Source organism: Coregonus clupeaformis, unplaced genomic scaffold, assembly GCF_020615455.1.
Source record: "Coregonus clupeaformis isolate EN_2021a unplaced genomic scaffold, ASM2061545v1 scaf0642, whole genome shotgun sequence".
Classification (NCBI taxonomy): Eukaryota; Metazoa; Chordata; class Actinopteri; order Salmoniformes; family Salmonidae; genus Coregonus; species Coregonus clupeaformis.
Window position 1 is genome coordinate 73494 of NW_025534097.1, and position 23323 is coordinate 96816.

General features: G+C 41.3%; 1 protein-coding gene and 1 pseudogene across 1 annotated transcript; one reads left to right on the forward strand and one right to left on the reverse strand.

Annotated features, from left to right (window-relative positions):
- Nucleotides 1–2060: 2060 nt before the first annotated feature.
- LOC121572670 (TOG array regulator of axonemal microtubules protein 1) lies at nt 2061–16352 on the reverse strand. Its single transcript, XM_045216229.1, has 9 exons — nt 16209–16352; nt 15991–16134; nt 15503–15764; nt 11790–11901; nt 11495–11600; nt 11105–11340; nt 3571–3729; nt 2274–2405; nt 2061–2079 (listed from the first exon to the last, which is right to left on the reverse strand). The coding sequence occupies exons 1-9, from the start codon at nt 16350–16352 to the stop codon at nt 2061–2063; spliced, it is 1314 nt and encodes a 437-aa protein (XP_045072164.1).
- Nucleotides 16353–18626: 2274 nt separating this feature from the next.
- LOC123485276 lies at nt 18627–20676 on the forward strand (annotated as a pseudogene).
- Nucleotides 20677–23323: the final 2647 nt, after the last annotated feature.

Sequence of the window (23323 nt, forward strand, 5' to 3'; positions counted from 1 at the left end):
TCTGGCTCCAAAAGAAGACTGCTGGTTTTGAGGATGGTGTAGAGGTCAGTAGTTTCAGTAGACCACTGTTGGGCTGGTAGATCAGATATGCGCTTTGAGGCAAGGTCATTTAGTGCTTTGAATGTGGTTGATATCGCCTTATAGTGGATTCAGGACTTGGACAAGGAGTCAATGCAGTTTAAAGATCCATTTACATTGGGGTTTGGATGATAGGGTCAAATTTCTTAGAACGAGCGAGTTCTGAAAATATTGGAGTTTGGGGACTGGAGGGGATACAGTGGGGGAAAAAAGTATTTAGTCAGCCACCAATTGTGCAAGTTCTCCCACTTAAAAAGATGAGAGAGGCCTGTAATTTTCATCATAGGTACACGTCAACTATGACAGACAAATTGAGGAAAAAAATTCCAGAAAATCACATTGTAGGATTTTTACTGAATTTATTTGCAAATTATGGTGGAAAATAAGTATTTGGTCACCTACAAACAAGCAAGATTTCTGGCTCTCACAGACCTGTAACTTCTTCTTTAAGAGGCTCCTCTGTCCTCCACTTGTTACCTGTATTAATGGCACCTGTTTGAACTTGTTATCAGTATAAAAGACACCTGTCCACAACCTCAAACAGTCACACTCCAAACTCCACTATGGCCAAGACCAAAGAGCTGTCAAAGGACACCAGAAACAAAATTGTAGACCTGCAACAGGCTGGGAAGACTGAATCTGCAATAGGTAAGCAGCTTGGTTTGAAGAAATCAACTGTGGGAGCAATTATTAGGAAATGGAAGACATACAAGACCACTGATAATCTCCATCGATCTGGGGCTCCACGCAAGATCTCACCCCGTGGGGTCAAAATGATCACAAGAACGGTGAGTAAAAATCCCAGAACCACACCTAGTGAATGACCTGCAGAGAGCTGGGACCAAAGTAACAAAGCCTACCATCAGTAACACACTACGCCGCCAGGGACTCAAATCCTGCAGTGCAAGACGTGTCCCCCTGCTTAAGCCAGTACATGTCCAGGCCCGTCTGAAGTTTGCTAGAGCGCATTTGGATGATCCAGCAGAGGATTGGGAGAATGTCATATGGTCAGATGAAACCAAAATAGAACTTTTTGGTAAAAACTCAACTCGTCGTGTTTGGAGGACAAAGAATGCTGAGTTGCATCCAAAGAACACCATACCTACTGTGAAGCATGGGGGTGGAAACATCATGCTTTGGGGCTGTTTTTCTGCAAAGGGACCAGGACGACTGATCCGTGTAAAGGAAAGAATGAATGGGGCCATGTATCGTGAGATTTTTTGTGAAAACCTCCTTCCATCAGCAAGGGCATTGAAGATGAAACGTGGCTGGGTCTTTCAGCATGACAATGATCCCAAACACACCGCCCGGGCAACGAAGGAGTGGCTTCGTAAGAAGCATTTCAAGGTCCTGGAGTGTCCTAGCCAAGTCTCCAGATCTCAACTCCATAGAAAATCTTTGGAGGGAGTTGAAAGTCCGTGTTGCCCAGCGACAGCCCCAAAACATCACTGCTCTAGAGGAGATCTGCATGGAGGAATGGGCCAAAATACCAGCAACAGTGTGTGAAAACCTTGTGAAGACTTACAGAAAACGTTTGACCCGTGTCATTGCCAACAAAGGGTATATAAGAAAGTATTGAGAAACTTTTGTTATTGACCAAATACTTATTTTCAACCATAATTTGCAAATAAATTCATTAAAAATCCTACAATGTGATTTTCTGGATTTTTTTTCTCATTTTGTCTGTCATAGTTGACGTGTACCTATGATGAAAATTACAGGCCTCTCTCATCTTTTTAAGTGGGAGAACTTGCACAATTGGTGGCTGACTAAATACTTTTTTCCCCCAGTGTAATAGTAAAGTTGGGAAATGTGCAAATATTTAGATACAAATATATAGTCAAGTTGGGGATTATTTAGATATTCCTGTTGAAAAATAGAAAAGACAGAAAGATAGAATGTTACAGTATATTAAATTCATCCCACTGGGCCAAAACTGGTTGAATCAACGTTGTTTCCACATCATTTCAACAACAAAAAATCTATGTGATGACGGTGAACCTGATTACATTTTCAAGAAGTAATCAACGTAAGTTAATGTCGTCCATTTTTGGTTGATTTCACATTTTGGTTGATTTCCCAAATGTAAATCAAAACTAGACATTGAACTGACGTCTGTGCCCAGTGGGATTGGATTTCTGTAATCATATCAACTCATTTGTCATACTTCTTCCACTCATCCAGAGAGAACGTACCTTGCTTTGAGGTTAAGCTTTGAGATGACTTCCCTCAAGGATTCTCGCTCTTTCTTCGGAGCGAATTTGTCCCACATTTTAGCAAAGTCGCTATAGGTGGCCATGTTTTTCAAGATATTGCGACCATGATGCCTGTGGACAAAGATATTTATATCATCTTAAACGTGCGACAGATCAAACAATTTCTGCTGTCTGTGATTAAAAACAGTACACAATTGATGGCAACCTGAGAAAAACTATCCCATCAAAATAAGACATTAGGTAGAATTTGCAAGAGGGTCGGTTTGAGTAATGCACTGCATTACCTGATCTACAAATCATCTCAACAATCTAACAACTGGTCATTAACCATTCGTTATTATAAAAATCTTAGCGAATCTGCACAGCGCTTGGCTCAGGCCAACCATTTTGTTCAAGTAGGGTTGTCTTCATTAGGCACCAAATATAAGGAAGGAAACTGAATCAGGTACTGACTATTTTTTCCATTGCTAAATGTTTTAAAAAGTTTTGTGCCCTAACAAACACAACCCAAATGGCAACTATGTTGATAATCAGTTTGGGGTCACCCAGGTCATCCAAGTGTTGTCTACAGTTGTGTGATTGTTTTGTCTGGTTGGTGTCTGGTTGTTGCGTCTGAAGATTGACTGTGTTCAATTTGTAAAGTGTATTAGGATCTGTTTGATGTTTGAAAGGGGTTGACATAAAGACTTTCTGTCTTTAAATGAAAAGCAAAAGGAAAAATTATTTCCACAAATAGGTGCAACGTGACAAAAAAAGTCAAAGTCCAGGCACTCGTGTGGGTTTTAAAGGTAAAAAGCTTTTGGCAAAAGCCTTTGGCTTAGGCTAAGCCTTTGGCTTTTTAACTTTCAAACCCACATGAGTGCCTGGACTTGGATTATTCTATGCCAAGTAGCATCTATTTGTGTTTATAATTTTTCCTTTTGGTTTTCAATTACTATTCCCCTCCAAGAGCACCTGTGGTTGTTTTGGAATAGCGCTTCCGCTACTTCCATGTTCTTCAAGACGTTCTGTCTTTAGATGGGTTTAGTTGAGGCCACAATTCAATCCATGGCACCCTTTAGCGTAGATGCTCTAGACAGCTGACAATGTGGCTTTTAAAGGCAATTTCCATTTGTAATCGTGGTAAACGCTGCAGATGTCGACTCAAGTATAAATAACCTTTAAAAGCTGCATTGTCGGTGGTCTAGTGCTATAGCGTGCCATGGATTGAATCCCAGCCTTAGTTTAGGCTGGCCATTATGTTTAAGCAAGCAACTATACAGGATGAACTTCCAACCTGACTTCCTGTGCAGGGTCCACAGCCAGTTTACTGACGGCAATCAAGAAACGGTCAGTGAGTTCTTTCTTCCCTGACAGGAGACGAGCCGCCCCCATGACCTCAGCCAGTCTCTCCAGGTGCTGAGCAGTGCAGCACCTCACCGCAGCGTTACGGTGGCTGAGGAAGGACAAACAGAGAACATCAGTGACAGGTCATAGAGATATATGAGTTAGGAGACAAATGATAATGGTTTGTATTGATGAAGTCTCATCGATGGATCAAAATGTTCAGGAACACTTTATATTAAAGTCCCTTAATAAACCATTTATAAACTGTTTGTAAAGTTTACCTACCATTTATTAATCGTTATTCCTACATTTGTAAATGTCAATAAGAAATCTATAAATAGTTATTTACACATTTATAAACATTATTTTAAATGATTGATTAATGATTTATAAGGTCATTAATAAGGTGTTTGATTATAGCATGTACACAATTTGAAAATGATTACTAATGTACTACTAATGTACTATAAACCAGTTATAAAGGAGTTATTGTCAACTCATAAGATTATTTATAAGGCATTTGTTAATGGTTGATTAATGGTTTGACTTACCATTTATATACAAATATTTAAATGTCATGAAGGGTGTATTTATTAATTGTTAATGAGTGCATTTATAAATGTGAGTACATGCACTTACTAATACCTCAGTATCTCACTAATACCCCCTAATCTAAAGTGTTCACTATATATACTTTATAAAGTATGAAAATGTATGCACTCACTAACTGTAAATCGCTCTGGATAAGAGCGTCTGCTAAATGACTAAAATGTAAATGTAAATAAATGTTTATAAATGACTTGTTATTCCCCATAAGCTGGTCACATCAGTAGACAGTACCTCTCCACCAATGGCTAAAAATAACCTAAATCATGGAATAGTAAAAGAAGAAGTACACAACACAAGGAAGTATAAGACAAAATGGATTCCATTAAAATGTGACGTCTAGCATTGGGGTGAGTTGCTGCCAGAAGTGTTGTGGAATCTAATAAGCTACTTTAGCATGCTAGTAACCTAGCATGCTGATGAAAAAGGCAGTTAATTAAAAACTAGCAGTATTTTATTTCAATCTTCTTGATTTCGAGGCTTGGATAATGGGACAATTAGGAATACAGCGACACCTTCCATCCCTGGATTGAGATAACGTTTTCAAGCCATATCCCTTTTCCGTCACCACAGTGGAAACATATTGGCATAGGACCGTTTCGACTTGATGGCAGATTGAACTTGAAGTCGAGCTTTGGCTAACTAAGCCCAGTAACATAATTAAACTCAAAATATGCTATTCTGTTATTTTGAAAGACATTTTTTTATAAAAATGTAGACCTGCCTTAAATAAAAAAATTAAAAAACATTGTGATGGTGTATATTAAATTGATTTACTTTGACGTGTGGTAGTATTTGATATACAGTTGAAGTTGGAAGTTTACATACATTTAGGTTGGAGTCATTCAAACTAATTTTTCAACCACTCCACAAATGTCTTGTTAACAAACTATAGTTTTGGCAAGTCGGTTAGGACATCTACTTTGTGCATGACACAAGTAATTTTTCCAACAATTGTTTACAGACAGATTATTTCACTTATAATTCACTGTATCACAATTCCAGTCGGTCAGAAGTTTACATACACTAAGTTGACTGTGCCTTTAAACAACTTGGAAAATTCCAGAAAATTATGTCATGGCTTTAGAAGCTTCTGATAGGCTAATTGACATCATTTGAGTCGATTGGAGGTGTACCTGTGGATTTATTTCAAGGCCTACCTTTAAACTCAGTGCCTCTTTGCTTGGCATCATTGGAAAATCAAAAGAAATCAGCCAAGACCTCAGAAAAACAATTGTAGAACTCCACAAGTCTGGTTCATCCTTGGGAGCAATTTCCAAACGCCTGAAGGTACCACGTTCATCTGTACAAACAATAGTATGCAAGTATAAACACCATGGGACCACGCAGCTGTCATACCACTCAGGAAGGAGACGCTTTCTCTCTCCTAGAGATGAATGTACTTTGGTGCGAAAAGTGCAAATCAATCCCAGAACAACAGCAAAGGACTTTGTGAAGATGCTGGAGGAAACAGGTACAAAAGTATCTATATCCACAGTAAAACGAGTCCTATATCGACATAATCTGAAAGGCCGCTCAGCAAGGAAGAAGCCACTGCTCCAAAACCGCCATAAAAAAGCCAGACTACAGTTTGCAACTGCACATGGGGACAAAGATTGTACTTTTTGGAGAAATGTCCTCTGGTCTGATGAAACAAAAATAGAACTGTTTGGCCATAATGACCATCATTATGTTTGGAGGAAAAAGGGGGTGGCTTGCAAGCCGAAGAACATCATCCCAACCGTGAAGCACGGGGGTGGCAGCGTCATGCTATGGGGGTAATTTGTTGCAGGAGGGACTGGTGCACTTCACAAAATAGATGGCATCATGAGGAAGGAAAATTATGTGGATATATTGAAGCAACATCTCAAGACATCAGTCAGGAAGTTAAAGCTTGGTCACAAATGGGTCTTCCAAATGGACAATGACCCCAAGCATACTTCCAAAGATGTGGCAAAATGGCTTAAGGACAACAAAGTCAAGGTATTGGAGTGGCCATCACAAAGCCCTGACCTCAATCCTATAGAAAATGTGTGGGCAGAACTGAAAAGGTGTGTGCGAGCAAGGAGGCCTACAAACATGACTCAGTTACACCAGCTCTGACAGGAGGAATGGGTCAAAATTCACCCAACTTATTGTGGGAAGCTTGTGGAAGGCTACCCGAAACGTTTGACCCAAGTTAAACAATTTAAAGGCAATGCTACCAAATACTAATTGAGTGTATGTAAATGTCTGACCCACTGGGAATGTGATGAAAGAAATAAAAGCTGAAATAAATCATTCTCTCTACTATTATTCTGACATTTCACATTCTTAAAATAAAGTGGTGATCCTAACTGACCTAAGACAGGGAAGTTTTGCTAGGAGTAAATGTCAGGAATTGAAAAACTGAGTTTAAATGTATTTGGCTAAGGTGTATGTAAACTTCCGACTTCAACTGTATAAGTATTTATATATTAAATGTTTATCTGACTCTATAAAGATACTTAAAATATGCAAGCAAGAATTAGGCAATGAGTTGACATTGACTAGCAAGAATTGGTCTGAGAGTGCAAAGGCTGATATTTAACATTATGAAATCATATACAAGGCATAAACTTAAGTTATAAGGCATTAACAAACATTACAATGCAATACTTTAAGCATGATCAGAGAGGGGGAGAGAGAGAGAGAGAAGTCATAGCCTGAAAGGTCATGCCCCAAGAGTCCCTGTTGTGAGAGAGAGAAAGAGAGAGTGGATCTCACCAGCGCAGGTCAGGAACAAAGAAAAAAGAGAGACAATGAATCTAAGACTCTTTTATAAGCCGCCGAGTTGTTAGAATAAAATAATCTGAGTTGTTGACCAATAGGATACTGTAAAAATGTACTTCCAATCATATATCAGACCTACAGGCCGTCATTGTAAATAAAAAATAGTTCTTAACTGACTTGCCTAGTTAAATAAAGGTTAAATATAAAATATAAAAAATAAAACCTCTGCTACCCAGAGGGGTGACAAGAGGGGGTTGGTGAGATAATGCAGCATTCCTAAGACAACACAGAGGAAATTCTTGCATACAGTGTAAAGAGTTACTTATGGGCCCTATATAATCCTCCCTTGAACACATCTGATTCTGGATCAGACAGAAGTGTTCGAAACGATCTGGATGGCCAGCACTGTAGTCACTGTAGACAATCTTCAGACCAGCAGTTCATGGTCCTTGCAGCATCACAGGTAGCATTGTCTTCTGCTTTAGACATGCAAAAGGTCTGATATCTGATTGGAAGTTCACTTTTACAGTATACTATTGGTCAACAACTCAGATTTTTTAATTGAAATTATAAACTGGGTGGTTCGAGCCCTGAATGCTGATTGGCTGGAAGTCGTGGTATATAACCTACCATTTGGTTTTGTGGTAGGTTATATACCACAAGTGTTGAAACCAAACCATATGATTTGTATTAAAAGTATTTTAATAAACAACAGGAAAAGGTGACTGTAAGAAGCGCTCATCATTTCAAATAGGCTACATGTCGTATTAAACAGCATATAAACACTCTAAATAGGTCAGGAGTCAGACAGGTAGCCTAAGAAGGATTATTTAGGATGTATAATTTCAATTATTTCAAGTCGATAGCCTACAAATGAAAAAAATTGTGAAGTATTTGCGAGAGCAACACACTAGGCTGGCATGGACATTAAGTGCTCAGCATTTAAACAACATTTTGTTGTATTAAATCATTATAGTCTTTAAATTGCACACATAGGCTGTTTGACTTACTTAGAATAAAATACAAATTAAACGAAAAATGCTTATTAGGCTCAGTCTACAGTGCCTTTGAATTCAGAAACATGAGTTTGGCCAGAGTCTGTGGCTTCAGGTTCATGTGATGGTGCCTGGAGAGCAGGTCAGCCGCGAAGAATACCCTCTCAGCTCCTGCAGAGCCACTGGGGATGCTAAACACCATTTGGGCAACTAATGCCAGGCTGGGCAGGGATCCGTAGTTGTTTTTTTATTTTTCTGTAGGTAGGCCTAAAAAGTTTTATGTAAAATAAACCTATCAAAATGGAAAGCTCCTTGAAAGAGGTAATATGCCAGACCTATTGGGCCAAAATCAATGATGGCCTATTGTATAGATAATATAATTAAAATTAACGAAACTTTTTAGAGTCGATTGCCATAACTCAAAAATATAGATTGCTTGCATATTCGCCATCACGTAGGCCATGTGTTCGTTATATATCAGTTAATCTAATAGAATAAACTCAAATTTAGTCCAAAGTATCTGTAAGATAAATCACGTCGGGGGTCACCAGTCTGATATATAAGTATTTACATATATACTGTGTATATTAGCCTATTAAAAATGTTAATCTGACTCCATAAAGATAATTAAAATATGCAAGCATTAAGCATTGAGTTGACGTTGACTAGCAAGAATTGGTCTGAGAGTGGAATACGAAAAGCAGATATTTAATACAATTATGGAATCACATACAAGGCATAATCTTCAGTTACAAGACATTAACAAACATTACAATGCAATACTCTAGGCATGATCAGAGACGGAGAGAGAAGTTATAGCCTGTTAAATGGCGATATAGCACTGCAAATATGCTTTTTGTTCAAGTGCAAGTTGCCGAAGTTGATGATCACTTGTGATTTATCAGGCCTTTGTTAATGGCTGCAGTTGTGAAGCAAGAAGTTCATGCAATAAAATAGATTCTGGAGATGCTTTGTTTTTAATGTAATTATTTTTCTTATACTTGTATTTTGTACTTCTTTTATCATTGCATGTTTTAGGTTATTTTTAGCTATTGCTGGAGCATCAGGTACTGTCTACTAATGTGGCCAGCTTTTGGGGAGTAACAAGTCATTTATAAATGTTTATAAAGTATACATAGTGCACACTAAATTAGAGGCTGCGAAATAGTTCATTAATAATTAGTAAATGGTTTATAAGGAGCTACATTAATCATCAACTGAGGTATTAGTAAGTGCATGTACTCACATTTACAAATGCACTCATAAACAATAATAAATATACCATTCATGACATACTGTATATAAATATATTTGTAAATATGTATATAAATGTTGAGTCAAACCATTAATCAGCCATTAACAAATGGCTTATAAATAATCTTATGTGTTGACAATATCTCATTTATAACTGGTTTATAAGTCCATTAGTAGTACATTATTAATCATTTACAGATTTTGAACATACTATGATCAAACACTTGATAAATTATCGTATAAATCATTAATAGATCATTTAAAATAGAGTTTATTAATGCGTAAATGACTATTTAGAGATTGCTTATTGACATTTACAAATGTAGGAACAATTATCAATAAATGGTAAGTAAACTCTTTATAAAAAGTGTTTATATATGATTTATTCAAGCTTGAATCCTTAGTTGCTACATCCATTTTTGGACTTATTAATTAATTATATATACCCATTGATTCTTGAAGAACATAACTTTGAAATGCATCATGGGCTTAGTTCAGAACCCAAAATATAAGCTTGTTTTACTCCAATGTTTGTAAACAATGTACATGTAAACATTTTACATTTTAGTCATTTAGCAGACGCTCTTATCCAGAGCGACTTACAGTTAGTGAGTGCATTCATTTTCATAAACAAACACTGTTTAGCCTCAAATAATGGTTACAACTATAATTTTGATATCATGGATGGTCAGTCCTTGCATCCATAACTCTGTCTATGAATTTGATGGTGGTTACATTTCTCAAGGCCCATCCCTCAGCTATCGATTAGGGGGCCCCCGACCCAAATTATTATATATACTGTATTTTTTTAGGAACTCAGTCGGCGTCTCAATTTACTGCTGAGAGTTAGAATAGTAGAATAGCAGTTTTTCTCTTGTTTTGTCAGTCACTGACAGTTACTCAATTAGCCATGTCAGCTAATAATTTTTAGATGGTAAATTAGTCAAGCCAGTTATCTAAACTTGTAGTAATCATGGACGAAAATTGAACGGGCACGCAGGGCACGTGGCCAGGGGCCCTGACCTCAAGGGTGCCCATATTGAGTCATTTTCACTCAGATGTCATTAACATGGCATGAGTCATGGCAAAATGTGCAGAATTGCAGGAAATTTGCTTTAAAACGGCAAACATTTTTCTCCACCCCATGGCAAAATGGGTAGAATAGCAGGAAATAAGCTTTAAAACGGCAAAAATATATATACGCCCCATGGCAAAATGTGTCGAATTGCAGGAAATTAACTTAAAAACGTAATTTTTCTCTCAGCCGTTATAATTTTTTTGCCTGCTTGGTGGGGGGGTCTCCCAACTTAGGGCCCCCAAGAGGCTAGAGCCGGCCCTGCTCTGGATCATCACTTTCATAGAAAGTGTTACCAAACGTTCCTGTGTAGAGATGACACACATTCACTGCTAACTAGGGCCGGGACATACCAGTATCCAAAACACGAAGCGGATTTAACTTCTTTAGGAAAACAGTTGTAATGTTGAAAACAAATATCATTATGTTGTCATCCTGAGTCACATTTATTTTTATTTCAAGCTATAGCACACAATATTTTACATACATCATTTTTCTTTTTAAAGGACCAAAGAGTGAGATCTGCTTTATGTTTTCATTTTTGCCATCGAAAAAATATTGTGATACTGGTATTGTCCTGGCCCTAATACTAATGTTTAGTATACATAAGCAAGCAGTGACCATTTTGCACCAGAAAGTTCACTACATATCAATGATCTATTGCATTGTCACATCAGGGCTGTTTGGAGTGAATCCTAACTACCACTCGAGTCAAACTTTCAATGTGAGACAAAGTGAACATTTGTGGAAGTTAGGATCTACCCTTAGTGAGTGACTGTTAATTGATCCCTCTCCCTCTTTACCTCAGCCCACCGACCAGCAGGGCTTTCATGACACGGGTAGGGGTGCAGCTCTGCACCATGTGACCCAGGGCAAAGTTTGCGCCCTGCCGGATGAAGGTGTTGGAGTCGCTGGCTTTGTGCAGCAGCACGCGTGCCGTCCCCTCCACCTCACTGTCCATGGCCCTCTGGAGGTAGGCGTACATGTCACCCAGTGTGGCCATGGCAGCAGAGGACACTGCAGAGCGCAGGTTCTTCACCTGAATCATAATAACACACAGGACCAGCTATTAATGTTGAGCAGTACAACCCGCTAACATCAGAAACATGACACAATCATTTGTCTTGACTTGTTCTCCAAATGTAGCAGATTTGTGCAGATGAATAAATAGGGCAGTGAATGAATACAGCTACCTCATTTATAATAGCAAGGCAGATATCATGGAGTTTAGGCATCAGCATGTCCATGTGGTTCTGAGCCAACGCACGGAGAGAGGTCAAGCCCTCGATCTTCTTCTCCCTGCAATTCAGAGAAAGAAACATGAGCAATTTCCACAACATTTTCCATTGAAAAACATTATGATGATGTTCATCAATTAGGACTCCCTGTAGTTTCTACGCTCTGTAGCTAAAATCTACATTTACAAGGACACTACACTGTGCTTCCTTTAGCCGAGCTCCATTGGTCTTGTCTACAGTGAATGCTCACCAGTCATCAGAGCGGAGCAGCTGGAAGGTCTTAGTCAGGGCCTGCTCTGGGTTGGACAGGGGCTGCAAGCTGGTCTTTATTTGGTCCTTTGGCTCACTGGCTAACTTCTTGTCTATAGGTTGACAGTGGACATCTATCTGTCTGTGAACTGTATATATATTTATATATATATTTATATTTATATTTATGTATTTATTAATTTCCATATCTGTTTTTAGCTTTTAAAACTAGAACATCTTAGTTCATTATGACATCATATAATTCTAAATTTAGCACACATTTTTTGGTGCTCACCCAGTTAGCCTTCAGCAAAGACTATCTCAATGTGAAACAAGCAAAGCAAATGTGGAAAAATGTCTTAGCCTTGGGCTAAGCTGGGAAAAAAAGTCATATGAAAAGCTATTTGTGTCCCTTCCCTTTCTACTGTCTTCCTATCAATCTACCTACAGTGAGGGAAAAAGTATTTGATCCCCTGCTGATTTTGTACGTTTGCCCACTGACAAAGACATGATCAGTCTATAATTTTAATGGTAGGTTTATTTGAACAGAGAGAGACAGAATAACAACAAAAAAATCCAGAAAAACGCATGTCAAAAATGTTATAAATTGATTTGCATTTTAATGAGGGAAATAAGTATTTGACCCCTCTGCAAAACAGTACTTAGTACTTGGTGGCAAAACCCTTGTTGGCAATTACAGAGGTCAGACGTTTCTTGTAGTTGGCCACCAGGTTTGCACACATCTCAGGAGGGATTTTGTCCCACTCCTCTTTTCAGATCTTCTCCAAGTCATTATGGTTTCGAGCCTGACGTTTGGCAACTCAAACCTTCAGCTGCCTCCACAGATTTTGTATGGGATTAAGGTCTGGAGACTGGCTAGGCCACTCCAGCACCTTAATGTGCTTCTTCTTGAGCCACTCCTTTGTTGCCTTGGCCGTGTGTTTTGGGTCATTGTCATGCTGGAATACCCATCCACGACCCATTTTCAATGCCCTGGCTGAGGGGAGGAAGTTCTCACCCAAGATTTGACGGTACATGGCCCCGTCCATCATCCCTTTGATGCGGTGAAGTTGTCCTGTCCCCTTAGCAGAAAAACACCCCCAAAGCATAATGTTTCCACCTCCATGTTTGACGGTGGGGATGTTGTTCTTGGGGTCATAGGCAGCATTCCTCCTCCTCCAAACACGGCGAGTTGAGTTGATGCCAAAGAGCTCGATTTCGGTCTCATCTGACCACAACACTTTCACCCAGTTCTCCTCTGAATCATTCAGATGTTCATTGGCAAACTTCAGACGGGCCTATACAGTGGGGAAAAAAAGTATTTAGTCAGCCACCAATTGTGCAAGTTCTCCCACTTAAAAAGATGAGAGAGGCCTGTAATTTTCATCATAGGTACACGTCAACTATGACAGACAAATTGAGGAAAAAAAATCCAGAAAATCACATTGTAGGATTTTTTAATGAATTTATTAGCAAATTATGGTGGAAAATAAGTATTTGGTCACCTACAAACAAGCAAGATTTCTGGCTCTCACAGACCTGTAACTTCTTCTTTAAGAGGCTCCTCTGTCCTCCACTCGTTACCTGTATTAATGGCACCTGTTTGAACTTGTTATCAGTATAAAAGACACCTGTCCACAACCTCAAACAGTCACACTCCAAACTCCACTATGGCCAAGACCAAAGAACTGTCAAAGGACACCAGAAACAAAATTGTAGACCTGCACCAGGCTGGGAAGACTGAATCTGCAATAGGTAAGCAGCTTGGTTTTAAGAAATCAACTGTGGGAGCAATTATTAGAAATGGAAGACATACAAGACCACTGATAATCTCCCTCGATCTGGGGCTCCATGCAAGATCTCACCCGTGGGGTCAAAATGATCACAAGAACGGTGAGCAAAAATCCCAGAACCACACGGGGGGACCCTAGTGAATGACCTGCAGAGAGCTGGGACCAAAGTAACAAAGCCTACCATCAGTAACACACTACGCCGCCAGGGACTCAAATCCTGCAGTGCAAGACGTGTCTCCCTGCTTAAGCCAGTACATGTCCAGGCCCCGTCTGAAGTTTGCTAGAGTGCATTTGGATGATCCAGAAGAGGATTGGGAGAATGTCATATTGTCAGATGAAACCAAAATAGAACTTTTTGGTAAAAACTCAACTCAGTCGTGTTTGGAGGACAAAGAATGCTGAGTTGCATCCAAAGAACACCATACCTACTGTGAAGCATAGGGTGGAAACATCATGCTTTGGGGCTGTTTTTCTGCAAAGGGACCAGGACGACTGATCTGTGTAAAGGAAAGAATGAATGGGGCCATGTATCGTGAGATTTTGAGTGAAAACCTCCTTCCATCAGCAAGGGCATTGAATATGAGACGTGGCTGGGTCTTTCCAGCATGACAATGATCCCAAACACACCGCCCGGGCAACGAAGGAGTGGCTTCGTAAGAAGCATTTCAAGGTCCTGGAGTGGCCTAGCCAGTCTCCAGATCTCAACCCCCATAGAAAATCTTTGGAGGGAGTTGAAAGTCCGTGTTGCCCAGCGACAGCCCCAAAACATCACTGCTCTAGAGGAGATCTGCATGGAGGAATGGGCCAAAATACGAGCAACAGTGTGTGAAAACCTTGTGAAGACATACAGAAAACGTTTGACCTGTGTCATTGCCAACAAAGGGTATATAACAAAGTATTGAGAAACTTTTGTTATTGACAAAATACTTATTTTCCACCATAATTTGCAAATAAATTCATTAAAAATCCTACAATGTGATTTTCTGGGAAAAAAATTCTCAATTTGTCTGTCATAGTTGACGTGTACCTATGATGAAAATTACAGGCCTCTCTCATCTTTTTAAGTGGGAGAACTTGCACAATTGGTGGCTGACTAAATACTTTTTTTCCCCACTGTATATGTGCTTTCTTCAGCAGGGGGACCTTACGGGCACTGCAGGATTTCAGTCCTTCACTGCGTAGTGTGTTACCAATTGTTTTCTTGGTGACTATGGTCCCAGCTGCCTTGAGATCATTGACAAGATCCTCCCGTGTAGTTCTTGGCTGATTCCTCACCGTTCTCATGATCATTGCAACTCCACAAGGTGAGATCTTGCATGGAGCCCCAGGCCGAGGGAGATTGACAGTTATTTTGTGTTTTTTCCATTTGCGAATAATCGCACCAACTGTTGTCACCTCCTCACCAAGCTGCTTGGCGATGGTCTTGTAGCCCATTCCAGCCTTGTGTAGGTCTACAATCTTGTCCCTGACATCCTTGGAGAGCTCTTTGGTCTTGGCCATGGTGGAGAGTTTGGAATCTGATTGATTGATTGCTTCTGTGGACAGGTGTCTTTTATACAGGTAACAAACTGAGATTAGGAGCGCTCCCTTTAATAGTGTGCTTCTAATCTCAGCTCGTTACCTGTATAAAAGACACCTGGGAGCCAGAAATCTTTCTGATTGAGAGGGGGTCAAATATGTATTTCCCTCATTAAAATGAAATCAATTTATAACATTTTTGACATGCGTTTTTCTGGATTTTTTTGTTGTTATTCTCTCTCTCACTGTTCAAATAAACCTACCATTAAAATTATAGACTGATCATTTCTTTGTCAGTGGGCAAATGTACAAAATCAGCAGGGGATCAAATACTTTTTTCCCTCACTGTAGCGTCATCTCCCCGTCGAATTCCCATTAGTGTGAGTACATGAGAGGGACTGACCTGAGCCGGTGGCATTCTTTGGCAGACTAAGGAACCTTATAGGCCGAGCCAGTTGGCTCCTGGGCTTGGTAGGAGGGGGAGTAGGCCTGGGTGTGGGGTCACGCGGCGTGACCGGGGTCCCGACATTCAAGTAGTCACGGAGCTCCTCAGGGGTGTTCATATCCACTGAGCTCAGGCTTCCCAGAGAGCTGGTGGCTATTTCCCCCATAGACATGACCGGGCTCAAACTTCTCCTGCCCATGGCCTTCACCGCATGTACCACCTTTGGAGTAGACCAAAAAATAATGCTCCTATCATAGAAATACATATAGAACTATATACATTAACTAATACATGAGAGATCTTGTATTCTATGATCTATTCTATCATGCTGTCATAGACAGTGTCCTAAGACATGGAACCACTGTCTAGTTTGGCAATTTATCAGTCCAAGTATAATCCCGAACTGCAAATCTGCACATTTACAATAAATTCGAAGTCCATCCTACCTTCCAGGCCTCCTCCTTCAGGTGAGCCTCCATGGCCCTCACCTCCTCGAACAGGTCAATGGGTCCGTTGTTGTCAGCACAGCCCTGGTCCGAATGGACTTTCAGGAGCCTTGACTCCCCCGCCTGCCCTTCCTCTTCTTGCCCCTTTTGGAGGGGAGCTCCAGTGGAAGGGTCGGGGGACAGGATTGCACGCTACTACTGCTGAATGACTTCTTTACCTGGATGGACTCCAGAGAGTGAGATCCGGGTCGAACTTGGGCTCCGTCCACCCCCACCACGTTCTTCAGTGGGGCCAGAGCTATGTGTTCAAGCCTTCGTGGCAAAGGCCTTAGCGGAGCTTTCGGGGGCAGAGTGCACTGCATAGTGGGGATGAAGTGGTGCGCGAAGGTGCTGCCAACACCGACAGAGCAGTCCGGACGTAATTCTCGTGGACAGCACTTATCTTCCTTTGCTTTGCTTCCATGGCCTCTCTCTCAGCTCTCTGCATCTGCCGAAGTCTGGCGTCACTGATGAAGCCACGATGGCCTTCTGGGATTGTGTAGCTCTCCTGATAGCCCTGGATCACAATGGTGAAATGAATAGCAGAAGTGAAGTAGTCAAAATAGTTTCTACAGTGTGTCATATAAAGCTTTTAAGCTAAAGATTTTATGGATGTAAGCCTACTGTATATCTATGAAACCACAAAATAAACACAGTGATATTTTTGAAAAACTTTTGAAAAACTGATGAGCCTTACAAAACTTGAAGACTTGTCCTGGTCACCCTGTTGGTTTAAAGCCATGTTTTGCTTCCTCAAGTTTTCGATGACACTCTTCAACTGGGAGTTCTCCTTCTGGAGTTTGTCAAACTCACTTGTTTTTCTTCCTCGATAAGCCATTGATGATAAATATTAACACTTTCTAAATAAGAACTTAACCTATCTCTGTGAGAGATCTATCATGAAATGAGTGGAAATAGAATGTTGCCAGTCAGATGGAACCAGCAATGACATCATGGCAAGGATTCCGTTACATTGTGATGTCATAATGGGGTCTGTTGACAGTGTTGATTAGCACATCAGCACATGGTGAACATTCATGAAAGCTTTTTGATTCCCATATAAAATCATAAATATGTGATGAATTTTTAAATACTATATAAATATACACTGAACAAAAATATAAACGCAACATGTAAAGTGTTGGTCCCATGTTTCATGAGCTGAAATTAAAGATCCCAGAAATTTTCCATACGAATAAAATCTTAATTCTCTCAAATTCTGTGCACACATTTCTCCTTAGATAACCAAGATAATCCATCCACCTGACAGCTGTGGCATATCAAGAAGCTGATTAAACAGCATGATCATTACACAGGTGCACCTTGTGCTGGGGACAATAAAAGGCCACTCTAAAATGTACAGTTTTGTCACACAACACAATGCCACAGAGGTCTGTCCACCAGAGCTGTTGCCAGAGAACAGAATGTTCATTTCTCTACCATAAACCGCCTCCAACGTTGTTTTAGAGACTTTGGCAGTACGTCCAATCAGCCTCACAACCGCAGACCACGTGTAACCACGCCAGTCCAGGACATTTTAGTCATTTAGCAGACACTCTTATCCAGAGCGATTTACAGTTAGTGAGTGCATACATTTTTCATATTGGCCCCCCGTGGGAATCAAACCCACAACCCTGGCGTTGCAAGCGCCATGCTCTACCAACTGAGCTACAGGAGGCTCCACATCCAGTTTCTTCACCAGCGGGATCATCTGAGACCAGCCACCCAGACAGCTGATGAAACTGTGGGTTTGCACAACCAAAGAATTTCTGCACAAACTGTCAGAAACCATCTCAGGGAAGCTCATCTGCATACTTGTCGTCCTCACCATGGTCTTGACCTGACTGCAGTTCAGCGTCGTAACCGACTTCATTGGGCAAATGCTCACCTTCGATGGCCACTTGCACGCTGGAGAAGTTTGCTCTTCACGGATGAATCCCAGTTTCAACTGTACCGGGCAGATGGCAGACAGCGAGCGGTTTGCTGATGTCAACGCTGTGAACAGAGTACCCCATGGTGGGGTGGGGTTATGGCATGGGCAGGCATAAGCCTCAGACAACAAACACAATTGCATTTTATCTAAGGCAATTTGAATGCACAGAGATACTGTGACGAGATCCTGAGGCCCATTGTCGTGCCATTAATCCACCGCCATCACCTCATGTTTCAGCATGATAATGCACGGCCCCATGTCATCGGATCTGTACACAATTCCTGGAAGCTGAAAATGTCCCAGATCTTCCTTGGCCTGGATACTCAACAGACATGTCACCCATTGAGCATGTTAGGGATTCTCTGGATTGACGTGTACGACAGCGTGTTCCAGTTCCCGGCAATATCCAGCAGAGTATACTTTTTGTTTATGAACGTCAGGGTTGAGGTCAATTCCATTTAAATTCCAGTCAATTCAGGAACTACACTGAAATTCCAATTCCAATTCTCTTAAATGTTTTTCAATGAGGAAAATGTGTAATTTAATCTGGTTTAGTTTCTGAATTGACTGGAATTTAAATGGAATTAACCACAACCCTGATGACCAATGAACAAATAATACATGCTGTATCCCCAAAAAATCACTAGAGGGAAACATTGCCTGGTATGTCTTACCATGAGAATGGACCTATCGTCTTACCTGACGATATGGAATAGCATGATTACAAGAATGTGGGATTCTGTGTACAGCACTTTAAAATGAAAGTGAATGTGATCTCTAAAGCAAACGGGACATTGTTTGAAGAAATTCTATTGGGTATGATGTCCATGGATGCCACACAAGGAAGCAGAGTTGACCTGAAAAATCGAAAGTGAAACTATCTGAGAAACACTGTCAAAACATTGGAGGCAGAACAAGTAGGTTAATTACGAGAGAAAGGTAGAAACAATGTAAAAATATTTTAGCAACTTTTCCACAGCCAGTCAGTTGCACCACATTTGGATCTATAAGGCATAGATTTTAGTTTTTCTATAGTAGTAACTATACAGTACTGCATTTATTGTTGTTACTATCTATATGTATGTTTTGCTTTCTCTCAGTCCTGTCAAATTAATGCTGTACAGCTGGTATGGTGATCAGGGTTGACATTAATTCAGTTAGTTCAGTAAAATGAAAAGTCTTCATAATAAATGATGGGAGATTTGAATTAAATTATTCCCTGAATTGACCCCAGCCCTGGTGGTGACTATACAAATAACTCTCTATAGAGGGAGAAGATGGAGTTTAGTTCAGTAAAAATGAAAAGGTTTGTGTTGTTCAGTGACACCTTGTATACTTTGTATACATTATGATATCATACTTTGTACTCAAATTAGCACACTTAAGGCTTGATTCAATCAGTAGAGAATATATGCGTTGTACTTCACGTTTAAAGATAATTTCTGATTGAGCCGACATATTCAGCGTTTACCGTGAATGCAGTCTCGCAACTGCGGGAACATTGCCTTTGTCAACCGCCCTATAAAGCGGATCTTCAGCGCTACGGATTGAATTAAGCCTTAGTCAATCATCTTTTTGGGGGGAATAAATCATGGAAACGTACTTGAGTAAATAATCATTTGAGTTGGGAGATTTTAGAAAAGAAAACCTCTCTATGTCTACATCTTCAATATGTTTTTTCCCCAATAAATATATTATTGCTGTATGTGTACAACACATATAGCCTAACCCGGTACAGCCAGAAGAGGATAGGCCACCCCTCTCTCTGAGCTGGGTTCCTCTCCAGGTTTCTTCCTTGATGGGAGTTTTTCCAAGCCTCTGTGCTCTCACTTCTGCCTCGCTTGCACTTTGGGGTCTAGGCTGGGTTACTGTAAAGCACTTTGTGATAACTACTGATGTATAAAGGTCTTTATAAATACATTTGATTGATTGATATCATCTGTTTACAAATTGGTGTCAACTGTGTGTCCGTTAGCAGAGCCATGCCAGCGAAGTCGGTGCAGTTCAGCGGTTGGGAGGCTGTGGTTGAGAAGCAGAGTGTCCTGAAACCTGGTCAGGCACCGCGGGCAGACAAGGCTACACCATGTACCATGGAACCCACCGTGACAGAGCCCGAGCCATCATCACAGGGGGTTCCAACCCTCGGCGGGGGGCACGTTGGGCCCGGGGGTCTACTGCAGCCGGGACATAGCCAAGGCACAGGGCTACCCCAGTGGTTGCCCCTCTTTGGAACACGTGGTACTGCAGCTGAAGGTCCGGGTGGGCCGCGTGAAGAAGATGGATGGGCAGAATGTAGCAATGTGGCACTCGTGGCAACAGAGCGGCTACGATACGGCCTGGCTGCCCTCCACCGTCAATGGGCATGAGGAGGACTGCGTGAAAGACCCCAAGCGGGTGGCGTTGAACGGCATCGCGCACTGTGGCGACCCAGCCACGAAGCAAGCCCTCGAGAAGCTCATCAGTCAGCAGAGACAGGGGGCGGAGTCAAGTGGGCGGGGACACGAGCAGGGGATTGTGGGCGGGTGTAAGCGGTGCAAGAAGCAGACACCGATTGGCCACTCTCTGGAGGTGTGTTGGGGGTGTGGCGCCACAGTATGCCCGTTTATGGACAAACATGTCTGCAAAAAGAGCAGTTGAAAGTGACAGCTTCTAAATACTGGAGAGATGATGATGACATTACTGGTTCATTCGACAATAAAAAAGGTTTGTGTGGAATTAAATTAAGCTTTGTTGGTGACTTCATTATAGGTTTATTTGAAATCGGACGGCTCACTCATTGTCCCCCATGATGAAATCGGAGGGGGACTATGGATCTGTCTCCGTCCATTCGTACATTAGTACGTACAGTACGTACATTAGTTAGTCACACGCAAGGAGTCAATGAAATCCATTTGAGAAAAGGCCTAGGGAGAATCTCAATTGGGATTTGCTAAATTCCTCACGTCCTCTCCTTGTGGTAACGTGGAAACATGCATGTATGAAATGAGACTCAGGCAAATTACGTTTACAGAGGAGGAATCCCATAATACATGTGTAAAGAGGTAAAAATAAATTGAGCTAGTTCTGCTAAACATTTTATAATTAAGTAGCATGTCGTTTTTAAGAGAAAAACAACAGCTCTTTCAAGGGGGGTGATGTGGATTTCTAAACTCTTCCGCGATAAGATACACCTGAGGATCATCCACCAGAGGAGGAAATTGATGAGAGGAGCAAACTCCTCCATTCACCTACAGTGTATTAACGAATTGACACACACGCGACCACTTAACGGTTTACGGTCACGGATGAGAGGAGGAAGGAGAAGTCGAGGAGAGGACAGACTTTTTCCCAATTAAGAATATTCCTTTGTTACAAGAGGCCCTGTCTTGTTTTGTATGCTTTGTACAAAATAATAAAATGCAGGACGACAGGATATTTATAAACGTAGCTCTTTATTAACTAGCTATAACTGGCATGTCCATGTGTCTCTGGCCATGATCATCTTAGAATGACCTCACCACCTGGGTGGTCTTAACCAATCATAGCACAGTATGATATGACAGTATAATGCATCCAATTACAATTCAGTATGCTGACACATATGAATATTACATCCCCCTTCTTTAAAAAAAAAAGAAAAAATATGTAGAACAATAAAGCGTTTCTTTTGAATATATGCTCTGTAGTTTGAACTTGAGGTAAGTAACCATTTAAACTGCACCAACTGCATCAACATAACAGACAAACAATGATTCAGCATACTGTTACTTTTAGAACAAATATTTCTCAGCAACTCAGCTTTTCACTGTAGCAATGACATCTCAACATATCAAACAAATACCATACCAAAGCATTTCAAGTTAACTTTCAATAACACGTTTACAGTCTGGAACTCTTTTAGGGCAGCGATCCGCCTACACCCTTTGACATTTCAGAGGTCTAGGACAGCTCTAGGCTTGACCTCTCTTCCTGACCTTGTGTGATATGAAGCTGAGCATGCTTCTGTGTCAGTCAACAGTTCTTGTGGCGTTGCAGGTAAGTATGGTGTATGTTGTGTTGTGTCTGTGTTTAGTCCACCCCGTTCTCTTTCAGGGAAACAGTTAATCTCGTCAGTGTGTTGTTCTTTTGTGTTCAGTAGGTGACGACGATTGCGGCGGTACACCGCTCCTTCTGCGGTGCGAACGAGATATGAACGTTCAGTGTCAGCTGGTTGGATGACGACTGCTGGCTTCCAGTAGCCATGCTCCTGGATTCTAACTGACTCTCCGTCGTTCAGTGGTGGCAGTGGTCTGGCTGACCTGTCGTAGTATCGCTTTTGCTGTTGTTGTCTCTGTGCACGTTTTGCATGCACTTCCTTGTAGCTGATGACCTCAGGTTGCAGCTGCTGGTTGGTGCTGGGAAGGATTGAGCGAAGTCTGCGGCTCATCAACAGCTGGGCTGGTGATTTTAAGTTGTCAACTGGAGTGTTGCGGTATTCAAGGAGACTGAGGTAGGGGTCTCTCTTGTCTGCTTTTGCTTTGTCCATGAGTGATTTAGCGATCTGCACAGATTTTTCAGCAAGGCCATTACTTTGAGGGTAATGTGGGCTTGTGGTGACGTGTGTGAACTCCCATGCTTTTGTGAAGGATTCAAACTCATTTGATTTGTAACAGGGCCCATTGTCAGATATTAAAGTCTCTACAATGCCATGCCTGGCAAAGGCTGCTTTCAGCTTGTGTATCACAGCTGCAGATGTGGTGCTGTGAAGCTTGTCGAGTTCGAAGTATCTGCTGTAGTAGTCCACTGTTATAATGTAGTCCTCGTTGTTCCACGTGAACAGATCGGTTGCCACGACCTGCCAGGGTCGGTCTGGGATACGGTGAGGTAACATTGGCTCTTTGGTGTTTGAGGGCGTCGTTCAAGACAGGTGGGGCATTTACCAACCATGTCCTCTATTTGTTTGCACATTCCGGGCCAAAACAAAATGTCCCGTGCTCTCTGTTTGCACTTTTCCATGCCCATGTGTCCAGCATGGATTTTGTCAAAATCTCTTCTCTGAGACTGGTAGGAATGATGATTTTCTCTCCTTTGAAAATTATTCCGTTGATCTGTGATAGTTCGTCACGATGGTTCCAGAACTCTGAGACGCTCTGAGGGCATTTTCTCCTCTCCTCAGGCCATCCTGACTGTATGACTTTCCTCAGCTGTGTGAGTTGTGTGTCTTTTTCTGTTTCTGCTCGGATCTCCTTCAGTTTTGTGTCACTAACTGGTAAGTTGCTGTACACAGTGTGCACCTGCATGTCCATGCCTTCACTGAGGCTGCTGTACTTGTAGGTAAGAAACTTCCTGGAGAGTGTGTCTGCGACAGGGATGTCTTTGCCTGGACGGTGAGTGATTGTGAAG